This window comes from Montipora capricornis, chromosome 6 (genome assembly GCF_036669925.1).
Source record: "Montipora capricornis isolate CH-2021 chromosome 6, ASM3666992v2, whole genome shotgun sequence".
In the NCBI taxonomy this organism is placed as follows: Eukaryota; Metazoa; Cnidaria; class Anthozoa; order Scleractinia; family Acroporidae; genus Montipora; species Montipora capricornis.
The window spans coordinates 19,972,216-19,992,438 of NC_090888.1; the positions used below are offsets into that span (position 1 = coordinate 19,972,216).

Consider the following 20,223-nt stretch of genomic DNA (forward strand, 5'->3'; position numbering starts at 1 on the left):
GATAGCGAAATCGGTACCCAAAATTTTCGATATTAATTTGGAGAAGCTCCCTTACATGTAAGCACTATTTGAGATGCTGCTTACACATAGGTCAACAGTACTCATTCGAAATAGCATTTTTAGGGTAGTCCATCTGGGTAGTCCATGGACTGGGGATCAGCGAAATGTACCAGCCCTGTAAGTCACTTTATTTAACATTGACGGTGCGTCCTTTGTTGTTACTATTGTCATGCGTCATAATTTTCAATTTTATTTGTATTTAATTTGTTTTGGCAGATCGATTTTCTTGACAGTATGTTTAAAAAGAAAGACGTGCACGATTTTTCGGTAAGTACACTCGTGTCAAACAAAAACTTGGCTTTAGTTTTAGGTCTGTTACATGCAATTTGCTTTTCATTACATTACTGTTTTTTGTAGCTGTTATGGTTCAATATATATTTGGCTCATAACTTTTTTAAAAACAAGTTTAATTTTGATTTTTCCTTTGTTTCAGATAAATGATAATAATAATAATAATAATAATAATAATAATAATAATAATAATAATAATAATAATAATAATAAAGTTGATATTAGCCAAAGGAAAATTTAAACTGGTTTGAAAAATTTTCAACCAAGAAAAAACTTTAACCACAACATTGGCATTTAAACTTAGAATGAAATTCTAAGTTTGACTCCAGGGCCCGGTTGTTCGAAAGCTTATTAACTTAATCCAAGATTAGCGTAAACTTTTGCTTCATGTTTTCAACTTCTGGGTAAACGTTTCTGTTGCTTCTTCTTGTTTTTCAACATTGACTTCTTCTAATGTGAAGTTTTGCCGAGTATCAGCGTTGGACAGCATTTACATTGTAGGAGTAGAGAAATAAACTCCTTGGTTAATTTTTAATCTAGGATTAGTGTTAATCGGCTTTTGAACAAACCGGCCCAGATGATTTTTTTTTTCGTGCATGCTAACCCTTAATTTTAACTTTCGATTTCTCTCGAACCTCGATTATCCGGACTCGTTGAGACTAGACGAAATAGTCCGGATAATCGAGTGTCGTGACATTGTGTAGCTCATTTGCAGAACGAGCTAATAGAGCCTGAAATTTCACTTAGCAATAAAGCAGCTCTAAGCCAATCAGAACTCATTCAAAAGTTCTACATTAGTTACGACTTGTGTGAGTGCTGCCTTATTTTGCTTTTTGAAGGCGAAACAAACTTGCCTTTACTTCACTTTTCAAAGCTGTATTTTAAAAAACAATATGGCTATGGATCTTGATCATGACTAATGAATGTTCATGAAAAAAATTGGGACCAGAGAAAAAGTCCGGATAATCGAGAAATCCGGATAATCGAGGTCCGGATAATCAAGGTTCGACTGGAATCAGTGTCAGAATTCTACATGTACATGTAAGTAACATCTGAAACTCATTTTTCATCAAGTTTTTCTTTTTAAACAAAAGAGGGTGCATGTGCAGTGGTTGCGATAAGTACTGTACTGATAGCTGATCTGATGAAAAGCGTTGGCTTACTTTGCTTGTGATAAGTTGGCTACTTTTTCCCCTAAACTGAAGTAAATGTGACAAAAGCTTATTTCAGATCTAATGTTATTTAAATTCATCTGGACCATGTCATCATGAAGTTGTCTAAATGCGGTCATTGATTTTGCATTTGAAATTAGGCATTGGTGGCATGCCAACCAACACCCCTTGAAAAAGAGGTGTTAGCCCCCTTGTTGATCGATATGAACCTCTTGCTAACCAAGAGCGAGGGCCATGTATACTGGGTAATATTTGCCCAAGGTTGTGGCAGTACGGAAAGAGCATAGCGAGGACCGTACAAAAACGACCTTGGGCCGATATTTCCCAGTGCGGTCCTGAGCAAGTGAGTTTAGTAAGTTGTTTATTGTATGGCATCATTTCTTTGAGTGATCAGACACTTGGTCAATGTTTGTAATCTTCGTCTTCCCTCAGCAAACTTTGAAAGGTAACCTTTACATGTAAAACTAAATTCCGCTTGCTATATAATTGCACTGTTGCGTTGAAAAAATTAAATTCCGCTTTTTGAAAACCTTTTGTGTTTTGATCAATTTGAATTTCCCAGAAGAGAGAAAAAATACAGAAATGGACGGTTTCCATGGTAATAGTCCATGTTGCGAAATCCTGACCAAAATCCAGCCAATCAGAGTTTTCCCTTTAGCCTGAGAATTGCTTGCCATGTAATAAATTTGGTTACTCCTTCCACTAAAACCAGCTGACAACTTCCAATTTTATTGAAACCCCTGCATGTGGGCAAGTATTTGGCTTTGCTTCTTGTTGTTGTTAAGAATGTCATCCTCTCCCATCCACTTCTTTTTATTTAATTTATTTTTCTTTTAACTACTGTATTTCAAACAGTTCCTGTTTATTCTCCACTTCCAGTGTGATATTGATGTATACCATGATGTTGAACAGAGAATAATATATTTGCACCTTATATCTGTTTATGATGTATCAAGAATGTTGCAACTTTGCAAACAAGCACCACACGATGTGCAGAATGCAGTAAGTTTGTTGTCTTTAGATATCATCGTTGAAGCTTCTCGGTTATCCAAAATCAATGAATTTAAGGAAATTTAACTGTCAGTGAAGAAAGTTAGCTTAGGAAAAAAAGAGTTCTCCAGGAGTTCTTTGGGATTCAAACGACTTCAGGCATGACCTTCCAATTAACTCTGGCTTTTAAAAAAATTGTGGCCACTAAGGTCATTAAACTTGAACTTCTGGGTTCTGACTTCACAGGAATCAAACCTACGTACCTACACTGTATGTGATTATGAATTAATGCTTCTGATTTGTTCAATGATATTGGGCAATTGTTGCATGTAACTTAAGAGTGTTTATTATACACCTTCACACTTTTTACTAACAGTCAGCTACCGTAGTTATAGCCCTTCCTCTTTTTGCCATCATTTCCCCCCATAGGTTCCTGTCAATGATTAAAAAGATGGTTGACTGTTATCAACATGTATTTGTTGTCTTTATAAGGAATCACATCAGTACTGGATGTCCCATGAATTCTATTATGCCTGTGCACTTATGTTCCTGTTTTCAGTTTCTCACATTATTGTTGTAAGTAATTGTACATTCTTCATAATAATTATTAATATTATTGCTAACAGCTGTGAATTCACTTCGTCTGCTACAGGACTGTACATTTACATCCTGCAATTTGTTCTGTGTAAGCAATAATTATAGTAAGGTGGTGTGCTTGCTTTTTTGAAAATGTAGGGAAATTGAAGATACATTGTGCTATTCCAGTGTCCCTCTGAATGAAATTGATCATGATGATGATGATGAAAATGATGAGGATAACAATGACAATAAAATATGTTAATTTGTTCCATGAGCATTGTTTCCCTCAGCTAATACCGGGTATAGTAATGAAGGGCAAAAAAAGGAGACTGTGGACCTTACTGTGTGATATACATGTACAATTCATGTATCTGTACTGGAAGCTATCACCTTTTCAAGACTTCGATTGATTTTGTGCAATAATTGAAAAAAAAAAGGTAGCCTTGCATTCAGATTTTATAGTGTTAGTATTTGTTTATCACAAAAATGTTAACTCTTACGTCTGTGCTAGTATTGCTGTTGAGGGTAACTTCCCCTAACTCATTTTTATTATTTATTTTTTGAATCGAATGTCTTTGTTACAGGTCTTACACCCCTCTCAATCCTTTGATCTGAGTTACATCAGACTCTTTCATACTTTGGCTTCAACTAGGTATGAATGCATGGTTTTCTTTTAAATATCCGATGGGTGTATGTTTAAAGTGGGAAGAGGTAGCACCAGAGACGTAGCACCATGCAGACTTTGTTTCATCTGATTTTCTCTGTTCATCACGGAACATTTGTTCGTTTCATCTTGTACAATTCTCTCTATTCATTCATTAACTGATTTTCTTGGTTTCCTCCATTTTCTCTGCTGAACTTGACTTTAATAACCAACTACCAGTATATTATTTTATTTATTTATTTATTTATGTATGTATGTATTTATTTAATTGTAGACATCAGCTGCTACCACAGATTTCTCAGTTGCTCTCTGGTGTTGATGGCATTCCAGATATTTGGAGGCAGACAGGGCGACCTTGCATTCCCAGACTTGTATGCTCATTAAAGCAGGTAGAATCCATGTTAATTTTGTAATAAGTTACTATAAGTTTTGTTAAAAAACAAAACAAACTTGACAAGCAAAAACAAACACGTATGTACATGTAAAATCAACTCACTTTACCTCTCTATCTGTTCAAGGGTTTATTTTTGTGTGAATGTGAGGACAACATCAGGGATAAAATGTAACATTAATCTTTGTCTTGACAGAATCAAGCATAATTGCCAGTATTATCATTATAGTTATTTTATTAGTGCTCATCCTTCTTTGCATCAGGTTGTGACAGTTAATCGTTGTAAATGTCTTTGGTTTTGAGTTGTTTTTTTCTCCCTTGATCGATATTAATTTTCAGAAACTCTTCAAAAAATTCCCTCATGCCGCTAAAGCATGCTTGGTAGTGTATTAAACCAGAAACCCACAAGGGTTGAAACGTGTAACGGCCCCTTGTATTCTGGGAAACAAGCTTCTGACTATTCAATTTGCTAAGTACCATATTTGGAACAACAAGAGCGAGGGGTTTCCAAATATGGTACTTAGCACTGAAACATTCAACCAATCAGTTCGCGCTGAATATTCGGAAGCTGTGAACGCGCGTTATACGTTTCAACCCTTATGGGTTTCTGATTAAACTTAATCAGTTATTAAAGCTTTACAGCAGCGTTGTAAAACGTAATCACTGGTTAAATGGAGCGTGACTCATTAGAGCTATCCTCTATATATGCTGTACATGTCACGTTATTTCGTAAACATTGCGCAACGCAAACGAGACACGAATGGACTCCTATTTTCTAACAATTCGAACTGAGTTCATTTGTTCTTGTACAGTTATATCCTTCATCTGGATTGGCGAAGAGCAACAACTATCCCCATTCATGTCGCGTTGAGCGCTACACAAGTTGTTTCCATTAGATAGTACGTTAGTCACCATTGGTACATGTATCTGCTTACAGTTATATCCTTCATCTGGATTGGCGAAGAGCAACAACTATCCCCATTCATGTCGCGTTGAGCGCTACACAAGTTGTTTGTATTAGATGGTACGTTAGTCACCATTGGTATCTGCTTACAGTTATATCCTTCATCTGGATTGGCGAAGAGCAACAACTACATGTATCCCCATTCATGTTGCGTTGAGCGCTACACAAGTTGTTTGTATTAGATGGTACGTTGGTCACCATTGGTTTCGTCCTAGACATTAGTCTCAGTATAAAAGGTTAAGTCCGAAGTATCACTCTGTGAGCTCTTTAGTTTATTGTTAGGAGTACCTTTACCGTTTACGCATTTTATTATGGCTCGTCTTCGTGGCAGTTCGAAGGCTACTGGCCCTCACCATCGTCGTCGGGAAAATCTCACTTCCCTGTCGACGGAAGTTCTTCGCTTTCGTCTTCAGGCGCTCAATCTGCCCATAACTGGCAACAAAGCCAAACTGATTTTCTGCTTTTAAAGCAGCCGTCAAACAACCTTGCCCAACCAAGCAGCCACCGCCCGGTCGGGTGAAGAAATCCACGCCAAAAAGACCTTCCTGTTCTGATCGCGACGACACTGTTCCTGCGCAGGCCGACGGAGTCGACGGCGTGAGCGACAATACCTCGTCCGTTGGTTCTGTGGATGGCCTGAATGAGGACGACATCGATCTCTCTCAGTTGGGGTTGTCAGCCCCACAAAGCGTGCCGCCCGTCCAGCAACCAGGTGCATTCTCCGAAGCCCAAATGGCCGCCATGCAGGACACCGTTCGTTTGTCCGTGGAGCAAGCGCTCAACAGCCGCTCGTACCTGCCCGTCGAGCCCTTTCTGGGCTCTGCTACACCCAACACGGCAACTCTAGCACCTCGCAGACAAGGAGTAGGTACTCCTCTGGGCCTCCATCGCCCTCTGGACAGAAATTTGGAGTACAAAATTATGCTTGGTGAGTACATAGACTTTACTCTGTGGCTTCCCGATTCCTAAAGTCGGCTCCAGGTTCCTGAGATCTAGCCTGCCTCACCACTGTCAATGGTCCGCAAACGCAAGCCTATCATTGACAATTTCCATAAGTGGTTGGATGCCTATACCTCCAACGTGCTGGTTATCGTTTCATCGTATCCTCGAAGATGCCTTGAGTTAACGTTGCTTGAGTGCCAGCAGATCATAAGCAGGGCGACTATTAAATTCAAGGGGTTGGCCTTCCTTTCATACGATGAATAGTTTCGCCATAGAGCCGCTTACGACTTTACTGTATGCTGGGATCAAGTTGACCTTGAACTGTGGACAGTTACCTTGTCTGGCCTTGCTAAGCTGCACTATCTTGTTTGCTCCAACCCCTACCACAGCCAGATCGACTGTCCTAGCGTGGACCCGCTAAGACAGCAGCCCCGAAACGGACCTGTCTGCTTCCGATTTAACCGGACCTCTGGGTGCACTACAAGTACTTGTCCGTTCCAACATGTCTGCCGCCGGTGCCAGTGCGCTGCCTACTCAATCACAATACCTCCACCAGTTCCGACGAACGCAGCAAGAGATAAAGTTCAGTTTCTTGCCAAGCACGGTTCACCTTACATAACTTCCCTCATTAATGTTGATGTTTTAGAGAGGGAACTTTTAGGGCACCCCGATCGCAATTTCGTTAATACTTTAATTAATTTTCTTCGATATGGTACACATGTCGGCTACACTGGTCCTCACAAACCCAGGGTATCCCGCAATCAGATTTCCGCTAATCAGCACCCCAACATTGTGACAACGCATCTTTGCAAGGAAATTAGTCTGGGGCATGTAGTGGGACCCTTTATCTCCTCTCCTCTCCCCAATCTACAATGTCACCCTTTAGGCGTGGTCACAAAGAAACACTCTTCCACATGGCGTACAATGTATCATTTATCATACCCTGACGGGGATAGTATTAACGACCACATCCCCAAGGAGCCCAACGCCCTCGAATAGGTCCAGGTAGACGGTGCAAACTATATCCTCAAGTCCCTTGGCCCGGGGTTCATTTATGGCGCAGACTGATCTCAAATCGGCCTTTTGTCTTATTCTCCATTCACCCGGACGATTTTCACCTGCTAGATATCTAGTGGCAAAAACAGTATTATGTAGACCTCTACCTCCCTTTTGGGCTTCGTTCATCACTTTTCCTCTTTAACCAACTTTCCGATGCCTTGGAATGGGTTTTAAAACACTATTACGGGTTGCAACGCGTGTCCCTCATATCCTCGACGATTTTTTCATAGGTGAGCCGTCTCGCCTCCAATGCCTAGCTCAGGCTAGCTTTAGTACATCACTCCGTTTTTTCATGTCCGTCCATGCTTCTGTTGTCGCATCCAAAACTCTGGGTCCCTCCCAAGTACTTGAGTTCATGGGTATTGAACTCAGGGTTCGTGCTACTCCTTGAAATCCTTGATAAGCCCTGGCATTTAATTTTGGACTTCAAGCGCGCTTGAAAAGCCCTTGAAAAATAGGACTTTGCGGAAAACTGCTTGCTTGGGTGAAAGTTGTTGAGATTGAATCATGCTAAGTTAAAGAGACATTTCAAAACTTGAGCCCAAAATTGACTATTAGGCAAACATTCAAACCACAATTAAAATGCCCATGCGTGCGCTTAACTTGCAGGATGTGGTTAAAGAATATTAAGGTAGGCTTTTTCAGCAAAGAAAACACTGAAACACTATGTATGGCATGGAAATCTTCCTATGAAGACTCCTTGAAAACTCAACTTCTGGTTCTTGAAAACGCCTTGAATACTCCTTTAATTTTATAGGCAAAGTCCAGCGCGAACCGTACGTACAGCTCCGGAGAAAAAAGCTTCCTCCAATTTTGCCTTATGAATCGACTTATGTCAAATGACGGGGACATACTCCCAGCTTCTCAGGGACGCTTATTTATTTTGGCTCGTACATCACTAGAACAGTTATGCATAGTGCGATAAAATTGTATCTCTCTGCGTTTCGTAATTAACACATTTCCTGTGGCCACGGCGATTGTCTTCAGGGAAAACTTCTCTCTCTTGCAAAAGGTGCAACGGGGCATCCTTCGTTGCCAGGGCAAGTCTCGTATCCTTCGCCAACCTGTCACACCCATTGTGTTAGCAGCAATCCAACCAATTCTTCGAACCTGGTTAGGGGAGCGGGACTTCAATATGATATGGGCTGCCTTCACCTTAGCCTTCTTTGCCTTCCTCCGTTGCAGCAAATTTACCTATAGCGGGATCTGCCAGTTTCGCCCCCGGTTTGACCTGTCTGCCGACTGTGTATCATTTCATCCGAGTCAGGCTTGCCCGCAGCAAATGTCCGTTCTCCTTAAAGCTTCTAAGACGGACACTTACCGTCAGGGCCACACACTGGTTATTGCGTACTCCCCTTCACTGATTTGCGCAGTTACTGCTAGGCGTAATTATTTTTTGGCCGCCCGCCCGCGCGGGCCACTTTTCTATTTCCACTCAGGTCGTTTGCTTACTAGGTTCGCCGTTGTTAACCTTCGTAGGGATGCGGCTCGACATGCCGGTCTCCTACACAAGTTGTTTTTATTAGATGGTACGTTAGTCACCATTGGTTAAGTCCTAGACATTAGTCTCAGTATAAAAGGTCTAGTTAAGTCCAAAGTATCATTCTCTGAGCTCTTTAGTTTACTGGAAGGAGTACCTTTACCGTTTACGAATTTTATTTCCACCCTCCCTACCTTCGGAGGTTTTGTTGAGGTCGACTTTAATAAATTTGGGTTCACCTCTCAGTGCACGCTTCGGTTAAGTCTCGCAGCGACTTCCCCAAGCTTCGGTGTTCCCTCCTTTTACGCCAACTTTGTCTCTTGCGTTTTGGAATTGTAGTGTGTCTCAAATATAAATACCCGCGGGAACTGCGACATTAATCATGTAATTATTTTGTTTTTTCTTTAATTTAGCGTGTGCCTTTTATGAACCCATCGCAAATGGTAAGTTTTAAAAAAAATAATTATTATGCTGCAGATGATTTGGTCTTCTTATTTGTGATACTTACAGTCTATATTGGGTACACTTTAATAAAAAGCCGCTCGTTACTGGGGAGTATAAAGGAATGCATCTATAGCTGCCAGATACAGGATGTTGTCAGATTCATTTTTTTTTCTCTTAGTCTGGTAAGAATCAAGATACATATGCAAGCAAGACAAAAGGCAAACAACAAGTAAGTGAGGAATAGAATGGGATGAAATGAAGAAGCATGATACAAGATAAGCAATGTAGTGAAATAGCAATCCTCTGCATTACCATGCGAAGACATTAAACTACGAGCAGTCCTTCCTTTAGTTGGTCGAGCACTAGGCTAGGAGGAGACAAGCAAGAGAAAAAAAAAAGGGGGGAGAACTTTATTTAGGCGTCTAGTCTTCAAGCGTGGGAGCACTAATTGGGGACACTGATAACTGCGATCAACAAATTAACGCAAATCAAATCAAATGTTTGTTTTTGATGGGAGGGAAATACCTGAGTACCCAGACAAAAAACCTCTCAGTGCAGAGTAGAGAACCAACAAAATTAATTCAACCCACATATGACGTCGAGCCTGGGAATCGAACCCGGGCAACATTGGTGGGAGGCAGGTGCTCTCACCACCACGTCAGCCCTGCACCCAAATAGCTGCGCGAAATCTGGATTCCTCCTCGAATTCAGATTTTGCCTGCCCATTTTTTTCTCGTGCCTGTGTTTTCCTCGCGCTTGACTAACAAAGCGGTGAAAGAGGGACTGGGCGTAGTCTAGTGAAAACATAATGTAACCTTACTGATTGGTTGGGAAAGTATCAGTGCAAGTTTTGTTGGCCAATCACAACCTTGGCCTTGTGAAGCAAAAGTAAAGTAACAATGGAACCATTTGATTTTGCTGTTTAACGGCTTCGTTGTCTGTGTTCCTTAGACCACCACCCCACAGAAAAAGCTTCAACATGCTATAGAAGACCAGTTGTACAGTATCATGAAAAAGGCAAGACTTCTTGGAAGCCTCAGGTGAGCTAAAGAAAAGAAAACTCTCCAGCTTTGAATTGATTGTGAAGTGCTCAATAGGTAATATGGATCTATGTAAAACACGATGTGCACTTTGAATTATTTAGAGAGGAGTGCTCAACCTTTTTCAGCTTTCTAAACTTACGGCCATTTAATTAAAGCACAGAGGACAGACCACAACACTGGGAACTCTATGCCCTACACTTTCACTTTGCGAATAGTGTTACATCCCACAGGGTTATGGATATTAAAGGCTTGTGAGATACATGTAGATCGTGGATTCGTGGATCGTACGTTTCGTTGTCCTTATCCGAGAGGACTACTGTATAGAGTCTAACCATTTGCAAATGTCATTACAACTTTAGGCAACACTTTCTGCTCAGTTATTTAAAGACCCTGAGTGTACTGGTCCGGCTGCAGTTTTGAATCTCAACTGCAACGGTTCAAAAATGTAGTACTGACTGTGTTGTGATGTACATGTATTATAGTGGCTTCCATCAAGTTATTTTTCACTACTGTCAATCAGCATACAGAACCGCTTAATTGATCACATACAGCATGGTTACGGGCTTATTTCGATGCATTTTAATTTGGGGTTTTGTGTTATTAAAGCCTGGTTCACATGTACGGCGCAAATGCAAAGGCAAATGCAATTGTACACGCAAGGTAAAATAAAGTAATAATAAGAAGCAAATACACAGGTTCGATCTTTTCAAGGGATATTTTTGCAATTTTTGGCACTTAAAAAGGTTACCTAGCAATTTCGGATGAGCAAAGGGTTCGGTTGGAAGTTCTTAGAAGGTAACTAGTTTCAAAGGGCCAAATTTGAGCCTTAATTCATATAGGCTAGCGGTTTTTTTGCGTATATTTCAAGATGGCAGCTCATTCTCTACCAAAATCACGCGGACGTTTTGGATTATAACTGAACTGCGCATGTCTACAAGAGAAGTTACCCCGGCCCAAAAATTTTGGCACGGTATTTTTGATACGGTAAAAAATTAATGGTGTAGTGTAAGCAAAGTTTGCCGAGCTCTTTTTAGGCACCCGTGCCAATTTCACACGAGCCGTGCCGAAAATTTTCTGTAGTGTAAACCGGGCTTTAGAAAGTCTTTATACATTACAAGGACCCTAGAAATGTCTCTCAAAGGCTTTTGGCTTAATTTACTCGTTGACTGCCCTTTGACAGTTTCATTCTCGTCTACTATCTTGGAAACAAAGACTTGAACTGCGCCTGCGTGTCTTATTCCCCTTGCGTTTGCATTGGAACTTACAGTGTGAACTTCGTTTGCTTTTGCATTTGCGTCGTTCGTGTGAACCAGACTTGATGGTCTGCGAACCGTCTCTATGTGATAAAATGCAATGCATTTTTTGACAAGCATTTTATGTAATGAAATCCGACTCCAGTTTCACGAACTTGAAAATGATGAGTGGGTCATCGAAACGTCATTCTTACCTTCTGCCGCTGATTTTTATTCTTAACTTCTTGTTGCCCAGAGTTCATGAAGAAATAAGCCTAAACATCGTTAGCTGTGTCATTTATTCATTGGTAATTGCTAGCAATAATTATTGATTATGAAGTGCGTTTCATGAACTAGAATTCAACTTTTTTGCTTATCACCAGTTCCAGCTCGTTGTTCACAGTCAACTCAAGCCATGCCTTTGTTCACGTGCAGCCTTGTTCAACGGCCTTTGACCCAGTGGCAGTTCTGCTCAACACATTAGCCAAACCAGCTATAAATACGCAATGGGGTAAGGGAAGTTCATAGAGTATTTTCTTTGTCACGTTCAAGTATTGTGGTTGTGGACCGAGACCACTGTACCATCCTATATAGCTCCCTTGAGGTGAACCAAGAATTTAAGAACATACTCAGGCTGAAAAGCAGTTAGAACCGCTTTGTCTCTATTTTGCTCATTTTATAAACTGGCGGTACCACATCCATATTATTTCGCAAAAAAAGCCGTTTCGCCAACGTCCATTCCTCCACCATCTTGGATCAGTTCGCCCACGCCAAAGAGGCAGTTCGCCAACGGACAAAATTCATGAATACGTTACATGTCTTTCTCGCCAACGATGACAGCTACAGCTGTAACAAGTTCACATTGAAAATACAACAATGATATATCGCCCAGTGGACGCGAGCGATCTGTTACATTCATGGAATATTTGAATACAACTTTTTAGTTTCCGGTAAATCCAATCATATTTTAAGCGCCTAAAAGAACGCTTTTTTCCCTGCTAGCAGAGATCTCTTTTCTTTTGCGTTCGCTGTGCTGACGAGTACGGGAAAAGAGACCTCTGCCATTGGTCGAGACTCACAGTGTTAAGCATGCGCGGCGGTTGCTTAGCGACCAAATCCTCACGTGATATTTCGTGACGTGTGGGCTCACTTAACAACAGCGGAATTACTGTAAAGAATGCGCGAGATACAGAGGGCTCAAATCACAGTCAGGAAACATATCATAAGGCATGCGGTTTGAGGAGTGCCATCGAAGGTTGTGGACGGCGGTTGGATCAAAGTGAGTTTCGACCCATGGCAGTGGTGTCTTTTCCCGTACTCGTCAGCCCAGCGAACGCAAAAGAAAAGAGACCTCTGTTAGCAGGGAAGAGCGCCTTTTCACTTGACGAGGCCAGGAATCGGCTTATCGTTTCATACCAACTGCCTGTACAGTTACTTTTGTAAATTCGAATATCTGGGTGACAGCAAATGTCCAGTTCATCTTTCTGTTTCAGTGTTTTCAATTTGAGTGAGTTGACGAACTGGCTTCTTGACGTTGGTGAACTGGACGTTGGCGAATCACTTCTTGCAAAAAAGGGGCTGAGTTTTCCGCTACGAACAGAACTAAACCCAGACAAGTTTGTTTCGGCGGCATATGTTAACTATTTACCTGTCAAATAGCAAAACTTGTGCAATTTTACTGCCATGATTATGACAACTGAATCCTTTCTGTAATCAAATCAATAAAATTTGTCGTAGTGGAAACACACAAGAGCACTTAGGTTATGCTGTTTTCGTTTTGGTGAGGCTCCTGCACATGGCTAAATAGCCTGACTTCTGGCTGTTGTACACAATTGTGGTCTCATTCACATCGAAGCCCTTCAAGCTAATCCTGCCAAACCGACCACATGCTGGAAAGGATCTTAACGTCCCACAAAGTTAATGAATAAGGGCTGTGAGACGGGACCTCTTCCGAGAAGACTTGAAAGTCTAACAATTTGCAGATGTAGTTACAAAGGCAGCACTTTCTCCTCAGTTATTTAAAGATCCTGAGTGTTGATCCGGCCGCCGGAGTTGAACTCACGACCTCCCGCGTGACAGTCCTGTGCTCAACCAACTGAGCCAGCGGTGCGGGGTGTAAACAATGTGGGAAGAATTCTGTACAGCAGTGAGCTCACCACTTGCATGGTTTGAAAGCCGGAGTTTTTGTCTGTAAAAATGAATGGATTTTTCCTCATTTTATAGTCGTCTGTTTGTTGAAGAGTGCCATTAAGGTCATATACAAGACTAAATTTTCATTTTCAATTTTGTTGCAGTGGAGTCAAGCCCCTTGCTGAAAAACAGTAAGTTCCTCAAAAGAGAACAGGATCTGTCGCCTGGGAGCAGCGAGTCTTTACCATCTGGTAATGGCCAGGTGTTGTTTAAAGATTACCTCAAACAGCAGATCGATCACTTGATGACCGGAGATGCTGGCCGTGACGGTGTGGCCGAGGGACGCCGGGGAACTCATGTGGAGGTCTGTCGTAAATTCAGTTTTGAAAAAATGTTGAATTTTGATGCGTGAAAAAGAAACAAGATAAGCTTATAGCCGTGTTACACTTACGTGGCAGTGGGAGAAAGGACAACTTAAAATTCATAATGCTAGGGAGGATTCGAACCCACGACCTCCAGTTTGATGCTCTACCTATTGAGCTATAACAAATTCTGGTTAGCTGGGTTGGGTATCTAAGTTCTTCACAACCTCGTTCCCAGGAGACCCTGGGAACGAGGTTGGGTTTTTCATGGACAATGTGTCCGACTGGTCTGCGCGCTTTACAGCGTCTTCCTCCTCACACGGTCAAATGCAACTATAGTTATCCAAAGGTGTAATGCACCCGTGGGAAGAGATAGGCCCGGTTCAATAGTTTGAACAGAACTACAATGTTGGGGGCAAAATCAAGCTGAGCCCCTGCACGGTTTAAAATCATCGCAATTGCTTGCAAGGAAAATACTTGCCGCACTTTAAAATTAACGGTAAAAAATAACCCAGGATAAACAGTAGAGTCCCTGTTCTTGGTGCTGACCAAAAGCAAAGCGGACTCGGGGGACAAGAATGGCTTCTTTGCAACTGCTGAAGTTGATCTTTTTCTTAAATCATGCGCAGGTCGTTTGCTCAGTCGAGAGTATGATAAGAGTGCGGCAGGTTGCGGGTTCGAACAGAAATGAAAGGCCCCGTGTACAAAAATGACCTTTAATAATAGGATCCAGCTTGGAGTTGGTGGGGCTAGGGTTTTCATATCTTTGATCTAAATAAGATATTACCTACTGAAAAGAATCGTCTAAATCGGCTTCTCATCCAGGAGACCACGGAAATAACCCGGCACCGACGGCAGTCGAATGCTATTTTGCTTTTGGTAACTCTGTAGTGATCTCTGTGTACTTCCAGTCCTTTTGAGGGACTAAAGGCTCGCGAACGATCCATTTGAAGTTAAAGTTCGTCCGTTTCCTCCACAAGGAACTGGAATGACCCAGGATTCCCCTGGAACTTGGCGAAATAGTGTGTCCATTGAAGGAAGCTTGGGTAAACTTAACATTTTCTTTCCTTCTGTACTTACGCGCAGGTTCCCTCTTGTCGCTTATGGGCGCGTGTGTCTCTGGTGTTGTTCGAGTTTTTCATGACGCCCAAAAGCGACCTGATTGCCCCGCTGACCACTATGGCGTCTCACTTGGACCTCGACATGAAGTTTTCAGAAGCGTAAGTATCACTTACAACGACAAAATTGAAACAGATATGGATCCAGGCAGCATATCGTCCTTCCGCAATATCTGTTTGTCCTGCCAGGGCGACTTAACCATTTTGTTCCGACACAAGTTGCCAAGAAATTGCGCAACATACCTTGGTTCAGACACTTTTGCGACTTTTTGCTGCTACAATCACTTCCGATAGGATCGGTTCCATTTTAAGGCATTAAGGTATTAAAAGCGGCTTCAATGTTTGCTTCAACATTCGTTCGATTTTCTTAAACAGCGATGTTAAAACCGTTTTCTTCTCCCTTTCATCCCTGCTGAAACATGTTGAATCGAAGTTGAATCGATGTTGAATGAGTTTAAGGTAATCCCCTTGAAATTGTTCTACTATCAAACTTTTTTGGAAACTTGGCTTAATTAATATTCATGATATGAACACATGATATGGTCACCGTGCTTGTTTACGCGTCAGCAGACTCGTAAAATGGGGTATTTTTACTGTTTTCGCGTTAAAAATTCGAATCACCTTCATACAGAATTAAGTCTTGGATACTTCAAAGACACAAAATTTTATTTTGAAAATAAAGCTTCTTTTATTTACATAAGCAGTAATGCTTCATTTACGCCGACTTTGATTCCCTGGTTGTGGGAATAGTGCACTTTTTGGGACAGTTCCGTGGTTAGCTTGAAGTCCTCGCCTTGGGTAAAATACACCCAGTACGGAACTGTTTTCCAAAAAAAATTCATGTTCTACTATCAAACGTTTTTTCTTCTTCAAATATGTTCTTTATTAGACTGTTCCTAGCAAAAACCTGAAAAAAAAAAAAATCGGGGGTCACCGTGCTCGTTTGAGAGAAAAGGAGCATTTATTTCGCTATCAGGTTTAGTTTGAGCGAAATCTCTTACGTTTTGTATGCGCACGTGCCCATGTGAGCGCGCTAATGACGCGAAAATCGTGCGCAGTAGAGAAAGAGTTTAAGCTTTGCTTCAACAACCATTCGACATTTCTTTTGTTTTCACGGATGTTGAATGAAGTTGAAGCCATTTGCCCCCCTCTTTCAACGTTGTTGAGTATGCGCATGCGCACTAATCGGTCTCTCAATGACGTATCCATTCCCGTTTTTATATTAACTAGTCCGTATCCATAGTAACAACCGCGGCTGTAGCCTGGGACTGAATACCATCCCTGTCGTGAAGCTTTGTTGATTCAAATGTTGATGATGTGTTGAATACCGTTTGCCCAACCCAGCAGTCAACATCGTACAACAAAATCGAGCAGATGTTGAAGCAAATGTTAAAGCAAATGTTAAAGCCGTTTGCCGGGGTCTTTACACAACTCTTCTCGCTATGGCTGCAACGGATTTTAAATGTAGCGTCTTGTAACATTCACTTGCAACTTGTGTCGTAATGGTTTTTTTTGTTTTGTTCTTTCAACTTTAGCGTGACCCGTTGTAAGAAATGTTGCCCATTGTAACTCCTGTGGAGCAACTTGATTCGAAACGTGCATTTGCTGCAACACTGAAAATTGCAAAACAAAGTGCTCGAGAAATTTTTCTACTAAACACTGTCTTAAAAATCAGTCGAGACCCGATTTCTTTTTTTTTTTTAGCGATTCGACAACATTTTCGTGAAAACTGATAAAAGTTAAAATTGTTTTCAAGTTGTAACTTCTTCAATTTATTTGAGATTGTCCTATTGCGGTTTTCTCCCACAACCCGCTGTCAACTGCAGGTTTACAAGAGGGACAAATTTTCTATTCATACAAAATATTTTATTGACTGTGCGGTGTATTGCGTTTTTGCTGTACTTCGTCGGTCCAATCTAGACTATCTAGAATTACTACGCGACAAATCAGAAACAGTTGAAATATTCAGAAATATTTTGAATGACGCTCGTGACATATGTTTAGACTTATTCGTGTGATCTTTCTTCCAGACGTTGTCGGAAGGCGATTCCTGTAGCAACTAGCGCTTACCTGGAAGGTCTGCCCTCGCATTATACTCAGAATGTGCACCTTAATCAGGTTTGAACCTGTTTCATTAGAGCAAATTGATATCCTGGTAGAAACGGCTGACGTATCTGCGCACGAGATGACAGTCATAAATTGAAGTATACCATTACTGTGACACAGAATCTCATCGAAACGAAAGAAGTATAGGAAAGACATCAATTTAGAAACATGCGTGTTGTGTTTCAAATGAGAACACCACTGGAACAAGCTAAACTTTCGTTTCGGCTCCCAATGTTGTTCTGGTTGTTACCAAATGGAGCCTTAAATTTGCGAGGGGCAGTTCGGCTTCGACGAAATAGGTGCCTAAAAGCCCCTTTTACACTCGCACAAAATCGTGGAACGGTACCAAGATTTGAAGTGCCGAACACCTCCAGAGCTGTACTCGGCAACCCTTCAACTTCTGGCAGGGCTGCCTAATATACCTTCTGTTTGTTCTGTTTACGCACGAAAAGTATACCGTGTCGTGCCCGAAAAACACAGGTATACGGGTTCGAGATTTCGGAGTGCCGTGCCAGGTTTTTGTACCAGTGTAAAGAGGACTTCAGAGTCTACAATATTGATCTCCCTACCGAAAGCAAACGTGTTTGACGATTCTTACCGCAAAATTTGGGTAGGGTCGTACTTCTTGTTGAACATTGTCTGTATAGTGTCGTACTTCCTATTGTTTTCTCTGCTAAATCGTTTGTTTTCTTTGTTCGCTCTATTGTTCTTTTGGCCAATCCTGAAGCCCGTTCAATGGGGTACGACACGACCCCAAAATTTCGCTTTTTATCTGCAGGGCAAGACACCCAGTTATCAAAACTAGCTCCGAATTTCGGCAAGTTTACGTGGCTTCCACGGCACAAAAAAGCGAAATTGGCCTTTTTCGGTGTGTTAAAATTAAGCTTGAAAGAGAGGTTTAGAGGACAAAGGACCAACCTGTTTCTATTATATTTGTCCTCACTGCCTCACTATCAAGCTGAATATTTGATATTTCGATAATGGCCTATTCTGGGTGACATATGTTTGCTTTGGATGGGGAGAGAAAAATATTTGGAAAAAATATATTTGAGTGCACGTGTGCGGCACGCATTTTAAGACGTAATTCACGGTACTCTGACGACAACGTGAGCACGGGAAGGTGAATCTTTTATTCTGAACCGCACGTACCCAACAGCTGTTATTACAGTTGAGCCCACGTTTCAGCGGTGTTCGTTCAGAGCGTGCGGAAGCGAGGCTTTCGGGTCAAAATTCGATCAGATGCAGAAAAGAGTAAGAGATTTAGCGCGCGAAATGCGAAAAAAATAATGAGTTACTACCCAGAATTTACGTTTTTCTCAGAAGAAGAGATATTACAGTTGTTAAATGGAAGCCGCCCTTGATAGTTTCGCACATTTGGGGTTCTTACTTCGTTTAACACATCCTTATGCTATACAGTGCCTTGCCATACTTTCCACGATAAAATTATGCCAGACAAACCTCTAATTACTTGAGAAAAAAGCGAAGGAAATAGTTGAGAATCAAGAAATCACACAGAACATCAATAGGAAATTCTTGTTTTGACCAGAAAGCCTCGTGTTCGCGCCTTCTGAAACTAACACCGCTGAGACGTGGGCTCAACTGTAATAAGAGCTATTTGAGATGGAATAGTCGCGAGAGACATTCGATAGTGCAAAGTTATATTAGGGGGGGCGTTTTGGTCGGCGCCGCCATCGTAAATCTTAAAGTCCCTATTTTCAAGTTGAGTTTTCGCCATTCGGTGACGTCAACAATGGTTTTGGGATGCGTTAAAAGTGCGTGGCGTAGACCTTTTTTCCTGTACTTCGTAGTTAAAACCCCGAAAACAGGAAATGGGAAAAGGAACGACTGACATTTGTTTTCACGTGAGGGAGTCAAAGCACCGACTTCAACCGGAACGAAAACGGATGCCACTAAGCCAGGACCCGGTGATAAAATCTTTTAAATCTTGAACGTACTTTTGTTCTCACAGAGCCTTAAATGTGGTCATCTCACGTTGTTGCTATGTTGAAGACATTGAAGAAATTCGATAAAATGTAAAGCGCACAAGGAGAGCGTGCAAAGCTTCTGTTTTTGCTATTTTCCATAACTGCACTGTCTCACGAATTTCGCGCTTATTCCGTTCACATTGTACCTATGGGCGAAATGTCCTTTAACTAGTACTACAGACAAATGCGCGAAATGTGTGCCGCACGTGCAGCGCGAGTAGTTATCCTCCTTAACCCCAGTTCCATTCCCAAGAGGCGGCCAAATAAAATGTTCCCTTCTTTTGATGCTATGAAGCCTTCCTAGCCTCTCTTCGACGAGCAAATTTCAAGAGAATAGACCAGTTTCGATATATCAAAATTCAGTCCTGAACAAAAGACATCATCTCGAGGCTCTTGGGAATAAATGGAAGGAATTGTATGAGTTTATTCCCCAGAGCCTCGAGATGATGCCTTGTGTTTTTGACTGAATTTTAATATATCGAAATTGGTCTATTTTATGTTTCAAAATGGGGGCAAGAGTTCTAATTTACATAAATACAAAAGAATGTAAAAGTGGCGGCCGTTTATGGAAGTGGTCTATTGACGAATGATACCGTTTGGCGTTAGAGTGAAATCCGGCAACAACTGACCCTCATAGGAGGCTAAGGGTTGAGTTATTAACTGGCAATTTTTTTTTTCATATTGCTATTTGTTTCCACCCGCCAAAGGACATAGTTTTCTTGGTAGTGAAATTAAAGCACTAATTAGGGGTATCTGTTAACACAGGCCTTTTTTAAATCTTTGTTTAAGGCTGAAGTACCGTGACTTTGCTCCGTGATTTGTTAACACTAAAAGCAAAAGCAAACTGATAAGTGGAAAGAAAAGTTCAATTACTTATTCGTTTTCTTTGCATTACGTTTGCAGCTCTCCCAAGCTCTGCGTGTGTTTTCTTTGCACGCCCGCGGACCTGCATTCGAACACTATGCTGCCCAGTTCCAAGACGAAAGCAATAAGGTTTGTTTAAGGGTTTGGCTGAGTAGTTCGAAACGATGTGTGTGGTCCGTGGCAACCTCGAGGTTCTCATTAGACTGAACCCAGTGCGTAAAGAGCCAGGCAACAAATATGGGGTCTACATGAGCTCCCATATCTTCTTAAGGTCTTGCCTACCAACCGCACGAGTACATTAGGTTATTTTTAGTTTTTGTATTTTTTGACAAGAGGCCCGTTAATGT

The 20,223-nt window shown here is 41.4% G+C and overlaps 1 protein-coding gene across 1 annotated transcript in view; it reads left to right on the forward strand.

Annotated features, from left to right (window-relative positions):
• The window catches only part of LOC138051748 (nonsense-mediated mRNA decay factor SMG8-like), a 32,354-nt gene that overhangs the window by 2,523 nt on the left and 9,608 nt on the right, over positions 1 to 20,223 (forward strand). The window contains exons 3-15 of the mRNA XM_068898002.1: positions 277 to 327; positions 2,403 to 2,525; positions 3,006 to 3,089; positions 3,677 to 3,744; positions 4,031 to 4,145; positions 9,006 to 9,035; positions 9,215 to 9,265; positions 9,988 to 10,076; positions 11,695 to 11,822; positions 13,606 to 13,805; positions 14,890 to 15,023; positions 16,952 to 17,039; positions 19,916 to 20,005. Coding sequence (XP_068754103.1) covers positions 277 to 327; positions 2,403 to 2,525; positions 3,006 to 3,089; positions 3,677 to 3,744; positions 4,031 to 4,145; positions 9,006 to 9,035; positions 9,215 to 9,265; positions 9,988 to 10,076; positions 11,695 to 11,822; positions 13,606 to 13,805; positions 14,890 to 15,023; positions 16,952 to 17,039; positions 19,916 to 20,005 — 1,251 coding nt within the window. The remainder of the gene's footprint in view (positions 1 to 276; positions 328 to 2,402; positions 2,526 to 3,005; positions 3,090 to 3,676; positions 3,745 to 4,030; positions 4,146 to 9,005; positions 9,036 to 9,214; positions 9,266 to 9,987; positions 10,077 to 11,694; positions 11,823 to 13,605; positions 13,806 to 14,889; positions 15,024 to 16,951; positions 17,040 to 19,915; positions 20,006 to 20,223) is intronic.